At 34.1% G+C, this 12,266-nt stretch overlaps 1 protein-coding gene across 1 annotated transcript; it reads right to left on the bottom strand.

Moving 5' to 3' along the window:
* Positions 1-7,548: 7,548 nt before the first annotated feature.
* On the bottom strand, positions 7,549-10,929 carry LOC128226797 (cytoplasmic dynein 2 heavy chain 1-like). Its single transcript, XM_052936856.1, has 5 exons — positions 10,808-10,929; positions 10,439-10,653; positions 9,384-9,449; positions 8,991-9,116; positions 7,549-8,432 (listed from the first exon to the last, which is right to left on the bottom strand). The coding sequence occupies exons 2-5, from the start codon at positions 10,610-10,612 to the stop codon at positions 8,412-8,414; spliced, it is 387 nt and encodes a 128-aa protein (XP_052792816.1). The 5' UTR covers positions 10,613-10,653; positions 10,808-10,929; the 3' UTR covers positions 7,549-8,411.
* Positions 10,930-12,266: the final 1,337 nt, after the last annotated feature.

The following is a 12,266-nucleotide window of genomic DNA, read 5'->3' as shown; positions in this document are numbered from 1 at the left end:
CTCACTGAGTGAGAGCCACCACTCGTACGTGTGGTCGTGCATGGTATGAGATTTGTCTTCTCTTCTGTTTTTCCTCTGACTCGCAGAGTCAACATCGTACATGCGTATGTGGTCGCGCATATCACGAGATCTATCCAATCGCCTTATTGTTATACTATTACTCATGGACGTCTCTTCTTCTCATGTCCTCTCTCGCATCCGTGCTCCTCTCTTTTCTCATCCCTCTCCACCTCTTCATATTGCCTATTTTCCTCACCACCCTACTTTGGAAACTGCTTTATATCCCTCTTTTTCTATTTATCCTCTCCCATTTTCTTTAAATTTCCCCCTTGTCTATTCTCCGTAACCCTTATATTCTGTCTTATTCTCCTCTTCTATCATCCTTTTCCCCTCCTATATCCCTCATATTTATCCTCTTCTATCCTCCACTTTCCACTTTCCACTCCCTCCTTCACCTCTTCTCTCTTCATGTCTTTGCGCTTCTTCTATCCGCTTTTACCCATCCAATATTCTCTTCTCCCTTTCTCCTTCAACTATAGTCTTAACTCCACTTCTCCCACCTCTTTTATCCCCCTTCCTCCCAATCTCTACCAATTTAATAACATCTTCTCCCTCATCTCCCCTTCTCCCTCCCCTATGGTCTTACCCCAGCTACCCCCCCCCCCCATCTTCTACCCCCTTCTACCTATCAATTCTTCCCTTCTCCTCTCCCTTCAAATTCTCTTCTCTCTGCTTTATGATCGCACTCCAGCTCTCCCAACTGTTCTAACATCCCTTCTACTTATCCCGTCTTCACAGATTATACCTTCACCTCTCCTCATCGCCTTGTATTTTCCCTTTTCTCTCCTACATCACATTACGCGAGAAATTCCTCCTGTTATATTCTCCTCCCTTCTGACGAAAAGGTCGATGATATTGTTCATTGTGATAAAATTCATAATCATATACACACTGTGGGGGGAACGGTGGCCGGATATAGCCCCAAAAGTAATAAATCGATAAGCATTTGATTTTGACACATGGAAAGTTTTCTATCATTTTTTTTGTATTTTATGGTTATATATTTATCTAAATCGAAGAGTTTCAAATAACTTGACCCTATGCAATACACGACTATGATGGAATTGTGTCTCCTTGTATAATAGCCAAATTCTCTGAGAGATATTCATACCTTTTGATGCCCTGGCGGTGTACTGGGGATAGATGAAGCAAATAAATATCTGCACAGGGGATAGCTATTAAGTGAAGTGAGGATAGTAACAATGTAATTAGACTAACGAGACTGTTATAATGATAACGGCCATTTACCTATAGTATACGCGAGCTCGAGGGAAATTGTTTGATGTTGTCCATATCGAGGGATGAGAGCAAAAAAAATGTCGCTGTTTTTTTTGTATCTGTATGCACTTAAAACTGATTCATTAATATAGATTAGTTAACCATGACGTGTTTTTTCACAAGCATCAACGTTCGAGTCGCAAATATCTTAATATTTTAAATACGCAGGTAATCTAAACACAAAAAAATATGGTTGTAGAATTTATGTGGTGTTTGCTATTCATATATATAGTATTGCTTTGTATATCAAGTAGGTACGTTTTTGCACACACAAAAATTATCAGTAGGTAATGAGATATTGTGATCAAATGTGGAACACGTGAAGCTTTTTTTCTAAGCTTGGGTCGATGTTGCTATTACTTAGAACAAAATAATGGTCTCTACTCATTCACTTCAGTGAGAAAGTATGTATTGTGACCAACCATGATATTTAAGCAGCTTGCATATTTACGTTCATTTAGGAGAGCATGGATCAAACTCATTGTTAACTAAAGTTTGCTCAATAATTTCTCATCGAATTGTACTCTCACTTTTTGCAGATTATTTGAAAGTTCGAAATAGACATACATGTATATTGTATATTAACAGTGTTACTATCATATTTTGTCCCATTTTACATGTTATCACCAGGACACATTTCTCAACTTTGAAACTATCCTCAGAACAAAATACGGCTATCCCCAGTACAGTACTGTGAACATTTCTAAGGGCATATCTTTAACAGTTTAAAAGTTACATTGCCAGTTCTTACAATAAGAATAGTTGAGATTATGTTTGTGAAATCCTTCGATTCAGATTTTTTTATTTATTCGATATATTTCCTAAAAATAACAATACTTGTCGAAACTCTGTAAGTTCTGAGGTGATCATCTCAGATTTAAAGAAACAATTTTCGAGGTCTGCTAAATCATAAGCACTTTAAAGAATACCATAGGCCAAATTTAGCATTCAGCTATTAGTTCAAACACTTGTTTCATTTGTGGATACGGTAGATAAGCGTTAACACACCAAGATCTTACCTCTGGTAAAGAAAAACAACTGCATAATTGTCTATTTACTTATCACTTTTTGAGCTATATCCGGTGTCCGTTCCCACACAGTGATACAACTTACAAAATAAACATTGTTTTACGGATATGTAAAAAATGTTGATGTGAATTGACGGCTGTATTTTTTTTAATGTGTGTACTTAAAACCAAAATAACACCAAACATAAAATAAACCCATGGACAACATTCAGAATGAAATTTTATAAACTTTATAAATATATATATACACGTGCTGGACATCTTGTATCGCATGCAGTAGAAGTATATAATATGTACCATTAACATTTATAACATTAATGTATTCAGGTACATATGTACAGCATAAACAACAGACAATGAAAATGTATACTGTGCATATAAACATTTTAATAAAAGAACCATAATTTATCAATGTAATGTTTTTTTTTTGTTTTTTTTTTTAATTCAACAAATATTAGTAATAGATGCCAGGGATGGCTCCAGGATTAGATGTAAGGTATGGTGTGACTCGGGGCGAAACTTTTCAAGTGCACCCATCTCCCCATATACCGAAACATTTAGGCTTTAAATGTTATGTTTTGTTGTGTGTGTGTGTGTTCGTTTGTTTTGTTTTTTTGTGTGTGTGTGTGTTTTTTGTTTTTTTTTGTTGTTTTTTTTTGGGGGGGGGGGTCTACCCTTATAAACAAGTGGCTAATATTAAACTTAGTGGCATTTTTGGTTCATTCTATGCATATTATTTCTTCTATACAGTCATAAAAAGTTCAGTAGGGAGCCCATGCCACCTCCACCCCTCTTGAACACAGGGTACAAAGAACTTTGGGTGCTTTATCTAATAATACATTTGTGAAATGCCAGAAAACACAATGGATAAAAGAATATAGAGGTTTGAGTTGATAAACAAGTTTTATTTATGCTCAACCCATATTTAAATAGAGAAACACATGACATATAATAATATGAAATATTATGACATTAATAAACTATTTATGACTAATAAACCAGGCTTTCGGGGCAAGGTGTTTTATTAGACCTGAATATGAAAAAAACCCATAATAAATTATACACTTAATAAATATAAAACTAGTCAAAGCAAATTTTATATATTTATTAATAAGCTTTTGACAATCATTCTCACAGATGTTAATATAATTTATAAGACAAAAAATCATGTACTTCCATACTTTAGTAATACTTATCAAACATAAGAAATAAAAACACACCAACAACAACTTTATAACAAAATGACATTGTGGATGTTTATGGTGAATTGACCATAAAATATGTTTCAAAATAATATAATGCATCAAATCAATATAAAACCAAATACACTAATAGGCTATTTATTTAATAGCTCCGTTATCCATAATGTTTAATGTTGATACATGGCAGCATCATATAAGTGATATAAATCTACAGAGTTTTTGATTTGTAATTTCTAATAATTTTATGCAGAATATATGACCAAAAGTACATCTTACATATAGCAGTGCATTCGGAACTCCTCGGTCATTTTATCGAAAACAACCTCGGATGTATGCCGGTACATCAGTTGAAGTAGTTCGTAATTTTTTGAATAATATCATTCATTAAATGTAGTGTTTAAGAGTTCTATTTCTTGTTCTCAGTTTAAATTGTTTGCCAGTGAAGTGTTTTATTGCAAACATAATTAAGATTCCCAAGGGTTAAGTCATAATGTTTAACTGCTAAATAAGATTACTACGCGATCTATTTGCAGCGGACTTAAACGTACCACTTTTTGAGTATGTAAACCGTCCAAATACATCCGAGGTTGTTTTTGAAAAAAATGGCCGAGGAGCTCCGAATAATAGCAGTGTTGTTTTTTTTGCTCTTTATTAACAATAATAAGTTGGACGTGAACGGCCTTTTTGCAATATTTCCAGGTAAACTCCTTTGGCATACTCTTTTTCTGGGAGCAGGATCTTTCAACCTCAAGACCTTTCAACCCCTTCTCAAAACGAAGACTTTTCAACCCTTAGACTTTTCAACCCCTATTTTAAAGACTTTCAACCCCTATCTGTTTGGACTTTTAAACCTTTTCTGAAATATTTCAATAGCTATATTGAAGGCCTTTTCTCTGCAATTACAATCATTTCTTATCATATCAATTTTGAGAATAAAAGAGTAGATATGGTGCCGCCAGTCAAACAGGTATGAGTAGTTACGATTGCCATACGGAGATAGAAAGTGTCATTCTGCGGAAGCATTATTGACAAATCATGGCGGATCCCACACCGTCCATACCACAGATTAACTGCGATGTTATACGTAAAGAATTGTTGTGTAGTGTATATTCCAAACAAATTTTTGAAAAGTATGTATGTGTTTCCTCGGCATCAGTTTTTATCACTCAGCAACAGCCTTTGCCTTGAGAAATAACAACAAACACATACATGTTAAAATATAAATTCATTTTTACAATCGATGGTTACTATTAAACAAGCTTTAGACATACGTTGTTCATCGAAGTGTCTTCGAATACTTAACAAATTTAGATCTAACGATTTTAATACCTAGAGCTAAATAGCTATATAGTATTTATAAATTTTATTGTCGTTTCGTAAACAGATGTGAATAAAGTAAAATATTCATGATTAAGAATGGGCGGAGTGAGCCTATCGATCAAGCCATTCTTAATCATTAAGATTTTATTTCAGGCCATCTACAGACAAAGAATATAACCTCATTCGCTGACACATTTTCAACGCAACATCTGACACAGGGAGTGTGTATCGCATGTGTGGAAGTAGGCGGACTTTAACGGACCTTAACACGTTATTAAAGTTGAAACTCTTATAATGATTAAGCCTAGTACTTAACGATTGCCTATCCGCTATTTTATTGACTGAAATTGTTGGTAGTGTTCTAAATGTAATACAAAATTCAATATTTCAAGAAGCTAAGACACATACCCAATCATATAACGATGTCATGGCATTACTGACTTTCATCATGCTGTCGTGGTCGTATTTGGCCAATATATCACGAGCCGCTTTCTTCTTCTGATCAGAAACGGTGTCAGGGTTCAAATTTGTAATCTGCAAAATGATTGGCAAATTATTTCAGTGCAAGACCATTTACGAGGATAACAAGAAACAAACATGCTTAAAGTTGCACTCTCACAGATGATTTACTGTGTTTCCAACTTTTTTTTATTTTTTTGTCTTGGAATTAGATTGTTTTTGCGTAAATATCTGCTTACCAGTGATGAAAGACTGCTGACAAAAGATCAGATCGCAGATCTTCGTATTTCTATTCCAAATTTAATGTTTCATGGCTTAAACCGTTACTAACGGTTTAAGAAAAATGCATTAAACATCAATTTTGGGACGGAAATATGTAAAGCTGCGAACTGATCTTTTGTCAGCAGTCTTTTATCACTGGTTTGCAGATATTTACGCAAAAATTTGCTCGTTCCAAGAAAAAAAAAGTTGTCAAAACATTCAATCTGTGAGAGTGCAGCTTTAAAATATCTATATATTTTAACATACGAATAGATAGTTACACATATTAACAAATTGTGTACATGAAAACTATTCAAATCGATACGTTCAAAGGCAAATATATTTGTAACCAAAAGAAAATATCTTGAAACAAAGGTCATGAAGATGTTATAACCAAATTAGAATGTATTGTACCAGTTAAAAAATCTAAGTTATAGATACCCTGATTTTTAATTGACCAGGAGCGCCCAATGTTTTCTTGGCTTGTTTCCACGAGTCTCCGCCAGCCTGTCAAAAGTATGGGGGACATGCTTCATAACATAACAAATACTTAATAATCGACTAAAAATATTGAGAAAAAAAATCAATTTGACGATAAATGGGTTTCTTTAAGTTTAGTTTAAACTTATTTATTTTACAACATGTGTAAAACAATCACTTTCGTTGGCACGATGTTACGCAAGAGTGTGGTCTTGTGTCGTGGGGGGAACTGGAATACCCGGAGGAAACCCACTTGTCCGGCTTGGTGACCACAAACCAAGTTCTTTTAACTATGCATATTAGTTGGAGGGACTCGCACATTTTTTGGACCTTTTTTTTCAACTTTATCAAAGGCGGCACTTCTTCTTCTTTTTGCATAAAATTTATAAATTACTGTAGCTTAACAATGTCAGAAAAAGTGTCTGACATTGTTAAACTGCAGTAATGTTATGGTATTTCGTTGGTAGGAGTGACCCTTTTGATAAAGCTAAAAGAAAAAAAAAATATTTTAGATTAAATATCACTACATGTTTACAGTTCATATGACACCATAAGCAGGAGTTCATTCCGATCAAAGCACTGTGCTTGGAACTGGCCGATGTGTTCCGAATGAGCATCAACGCTGAATACTACTAACTCCAGTTATTTATGGTAGATAATGATTGTTTTTTATATATAATACATGAATGTAATTGCTTGACAATATACATGTTATCCGGTTAGCGCATTTGTTAGCGCACTCGCTTCTCACCAAGGCGACCCGAGTTCGATTCCCGGCCTGGGCGCATGTGAGTTTGGTTTGCGGTCACAAAGCCGGACAAGTGGGTTTCCTCCGGGTACTCCGGTTTCCCCCACAACATAAGACCACTTTCTCGCGTAAAATCGTGCCAACGAGAGTGATTAATATTATGTTGAAATAACTTAATTGTTTCACAATCGTGGTAAAATAAATAAGTTTTAAACTAAACTAATGTTATTAATTGACGGTTGCAAGGCCAAGGGTATAGTAAAAGATTACCTTTTCAATATCGCCCAGAAGTAAAAGGCATGCTTCCATTGTATCTTTAACTCCTTCGGGTGGATTTAAGAAGGATTTAACTTCCACAAGATGCTTCGAGGGAGTGTCGGACACTATCATACTCAAGTTGGATACTAAGGAAAGCTTGCTCTCACATCGCTCAGTACTCGCCATGATGATTTATATAGGATTTATAATAATATTTCAAAATGCACCTGAAAAAAAACAGCAAGTGCAATACCATTAATTGAATATAAATGGTTTTCAATTCTATGCCTAGTATTTCTACTTTATTGTCTAAAAGTTCTGTTGGTTAATTTTATAGGGAGCCCCTCTCCCTCACCCTCTATGGATCAAAGGGTATAATAAAACTATGGCTGCTTTATCTATAAAACGTTAGTGATGTGCCAGAAAACACAATAGAGAAAATGATATAGAGGAGTGGGTTGATAAACAAGTTTTATTCATGCTCAACACATATATGAATTGAGGAGCACATGACATATTATAATGTACGTACATACTTTATTAGTTTTTCTTTTTTACATCATCAGTAAATAGTAATGAAGCCAGTGTGATAAATATGATAAGGATAGTTCCAAATAAGATAAATAAAAAACAACAACAATAACAACAACAACAACTATAACAAAAATACATAGGGGATTTTTTTTTGTGAGTTGACCATAAAATATATTTCAGAATAATATAATGCTTCAAATCATTATGAAACCCACTACACTCATAGGCTTGTTAGTTAATAGCTCCGTTATCCACAATGTTTATTCATGGCAGCACCATCTAGTTTTGGTATAATTCTATAGGGTTTTAATTTGTAAGTTCTTATATGAAAATATATGACCAACAGTACATTTTACTTTTAGCAGTGTTGTTGTGTTGTTGTTTTTGCTCTATATGAACAATAAAAAAATGGACTTGAACGGCCTTTTTGAAATACTTCGAGATAAAACAGACAATTGGCATACACATTTCCTCTGCAAATACAATCCTTCCTTATAATATCAAACAGTTATTTGTTAATTAAGCATCCGTATATTCATCAATCGGAACACCCTCGAAATAAACTATCCCGATCTTGCCGGAGATGGCCGAGTAGTTACGATTGCATACGGAGATAGAATGTGTCATTTTGCGGAAGCGTTATTGACAAATCTGGCGGATCCCACACCGTCCATGCCACAGACCATATTAACTGTGATGTTATACGTAAAGAATTGTTGTGTAGTGTCTATTCCACACAAGTTTTTGAAAAGTATGTATGTGTTTCCTCGGCATCAGTTTTTATCACTCAGCAACAGCCTTTGCCTTGAAAAATAACAACAAACACATGTCATGTTAAAATATTATTTCATTTTTACGATCGATGGTTACTATTAAACAAGACCTTTAAAATGCGTTTTTTAACGATCTTCGAATACTTAACAAATTTAGATCTATCGTTTGTAAGGAAATACCTAGAGCTTAATAGCTATATAGTCTTTATTGTCGTTTGGTAAACATAATGTCTTTCATTTAAGTAATAGTTAGATGACATAAAGTAAAATCTTCATGATTAAGAATGGGCGGACTGAGCGTATCGAACAAGCTCTTCTTGGTCATTAAGATTTTACTTCAGGTCATCTCACTGAAAAAGAATATAACCTCGTTGGCTGATACATTTTCAACGCAACATCTGACACAGTGGGTGTGTATTATATGTGTGGAAGTAAGCGGACCTTAACACGCTATTAAAGTTGAAACTCTTAATGATTAAGCCATATACTTTAATAACGATTGCTTATCTGCTATTTCATTGGCTGAACTTGTAGGTTGTATTCTAAATGTAATACAAAATTCAATATTTCAAGAAGCTAAGACACATACCCAATCATACAACGATGTCATGGCATTACTGATTTTCATCATGCTGTCGTGGTCGTATTTGGCCAATATATCACGAGCCGCTTTCTTCCTCTGATCAGTAACGGTGTCAGGGTTCAAATTTGTAATCTGCAAAATGATTGACAAATTATTTCAGTACACGACCATTTACGAGGATGAAAAGATGCTTAAATTATCTATAATTTAACATACGAATATATAGTTACATTGTACACATAATATTAACAAATTGTGTACATGAAACTATTCAAATTGATACGTTCAAAGGCAAATATATTTGTAACCAAAAGAAAATATCTTGAAACAAAGGTCATGAAGATGTTATAACCAAATTAGAATGTATTGTACCAGTTAAAAAATCTAAGTTATAGATACCCTGATTTTTAATTGACCAGGAGCGCCCAATGTTTTCTTGGCTTGTTTCCACGAGTCTCCGCCAGCCTGTCAAAAGTATGGGGGACATGCTTCATAACATAACAAATACTTAATAATCGACTAAAAATATTGAGAAAAAAAATCAATTTGACGATAAATGGGTTTCTTTAAGTTTAGTTTAAACTTATTTATTTTACAACATGTGTAAAACAATCACTTTCGTTGGCACGATGTTACGCAAGAGTGTGGTCTTGTGTCGTGGGGGGAACTGGAATACCCGGAGGAAACCCACTTGTCCGGCTTGGTGACCACAAACCAAGTTCTTTTAACTATGCATATTAGTTGGAGGGATTCGCACCTTTTTTTGACCTTTTTTTCAACTTTATCAAAGGCGGCACTTCTTCTTCTTTTTGCATAAAATTTATAAATTACTGTAGCTTAACAATGTCAGAAAAAGTGTCTGACATTGTTAAACTGCAGTAATGTTATGGTATTTCGTTGGTAGGAGTGACCCTTTTGATAAAGCTAAAAGAAAAAAAAATATTTTAGATTAAATATCACTACATGTTTACAGTTCATATGACACCATAAGCAGGAGTTCATTCCGATCAAAGCACTGTGCTGGGAACTGGCCGATGTGTTCCGAATGAGCATCAACGCTGAATACTACTAACTCCAGTTATTTATGGTAGATAATGATTGTTTTTTATATATAATACATGAATGTAATTGCTTGACAATATACATGTTATCCGTTTAGCGCAGTTGTTAGCGCACTCGCTTCTCACCAAGGCGACCCGAGTTCGATTCCCGGCCTGGGCGCATGTGAGTTTGGTTTGCGGTCACAAAGCCGGACAAGTGGGTTTCCTCCGGGTACTCCGGTTTCCCCCACAACATAAGACCACTTTCTCGCGTAAAATCGTGCCAACGAGAGTGATTAATATTATGTTGAAATAACTTAATTGTTTCACAATCGTGGTAAAATAAATAAGTTTTAAACTAAACTAATGTTATTAATTGACGGTTGCAAGGCCAAGGGTATAGTAAAAGATTACCTTTTCGATATCGCCCAGAAGTAAAAGGCATGCTTCCATTGTATCTTTAACTCCTTCGGGTGGATTTAAGAAGGATTTAACTTCCACAAGATGCTTCGAGGGAGTGTCGGACACTATCATACTCAAGTTGGATACTAAGGAAAGCTTGCTCTCACATCGCTCAGTACTCGCCATGATGATTTATATAGGATTTATAATAATATTTCAAAATGCACCTGAAAAAAAACAGCAAGTGCAATACCATTAATTGAATATAAATGGTTTTTAATGAAAACATTGCCTATAATAAATGTATACTAATTATGATTGTTAAAGACAAAATCGAGCATATTTGCCTGTAATTTTAATATAAAAAGCTTTAATACCAACCTTTTTACTTAATCTCTCTGTATACACCTTCGTCCAATTCAGTTATGACAATTCACATAATGCACCGCATTGCTTCATTTATACCCTGGGTAATCAATACTGACTAATCGATTCCATTACGTACGAAAAAGCCCCTGTCATTACATTGCTAGTAGGTGGTTTTAATAAATTTCAAGAGATTTTGGTCATCTCTCTCATTTCAAAATGCGTTAAAACTAGTTTATTCATCATGAACGATTATTGTAATGAATACATGTACATGAATGCTGGAATAGACAACATACAAATAAAATAATAGTGTGTTCTAATTTGATTTGCTTAAAAATGCATATCTCACAGTTTTGACAACTTTTTATATTTTTTCTTCTTGAAACGAGCCTATTTTTGTTAAAAAATGCATATAAACTAAAAATATAAGACTGTTGACAAAAATCAGATCGCAGGTATTCAAATTTATGTTAAATAACTGTTTTATGAAGTTTTCACAGATTGGTTGTCTTGAAAAAAATGTTTTATTATTGTCTTGGAATGAGCTTATCTTTTGCATAAATATCTGGAAACCAGTGATATAAGACTGCTGACAATAGAGCAGATCGCAGTTTTCATATTTACGTTTGAAAATTGATGTGTAATGGCTTAAAAAGGGTTACTAACGCTTTAGGAAAAATGAAATTTTCGACAGTTTACAAAACAATTGATATCTGTTTTATTGTGAGTTATCTTACATGACTGAATTGAAGGCATTAATTCCAAAATGAGCTGACAAAACATGTCAAAAGTGTAAATTTGTGAGAGTGCAGCTTTAAAGCTTAAGTAACGCTTTCAGTAGCCATAAATCATTAGTTTTCGAACATAAGTATGGAAAAACTGCGATCTGATCAGCAGTCTTATAACACTGGTTTCAGTCAGATATTTACGCAAAAATTGGCTCATTCCAAGACAAAAATAATGATAATGATACCAAAACTTTAAAAACAGTTTGCAATTCGTTGATCATTATCTAAAACATGCATATTATCCGTGCACACGTTACACATGTTATTCTTAAATCTTATATTTCTTATGTTCCTCTTTTTAAATACGACAGTTTTAACACGAACTATGCGTTGCAGTGTATCTCAGTTTTACATGTAATTACTGCCCGCAGAAACAATGTGTTATCATTAGTATCCGAGAAGTTAGGACATACATTCAGATATAGGTCTGCGTTCAAGCAGTGGAGGAATTCATTACATCTTAAGTCAGCAAACTAAGTTAAGTATATCATTGGTCATATGATAGTATAATTTGATATTGTCTAAACTACTTAATTTGCATTCATGTTTCATTGATGTTATTGAAAATACAAATTTTGAATTAAAGCACTTTGACTTTTCTTTTAATTTAACCTTGAACATTTTTGGAAACTGACCTAAGTTTCGAAGTAATTAAAGACGTTTTTATGAAGTTCAGGCTTCCT

Source organism: Mya arenaria, chromosome 3 (assembly GCF_026914265.1).
Source record: "Mya arenaria isolate MELC-2E11 chromosome 3, ASM2691426v1".
Taxonomy (NCBI): domain Eukaryota; kingdom Metazoa; phylum Mollusca; class Bivalvia; order Myida; family Myidae; genus Mya; species Mya arenaria.
Note: the sequence above shows the minus strand (reverse complement) of the source record. Positions and strands in the feature narration are given on the sequence as shown.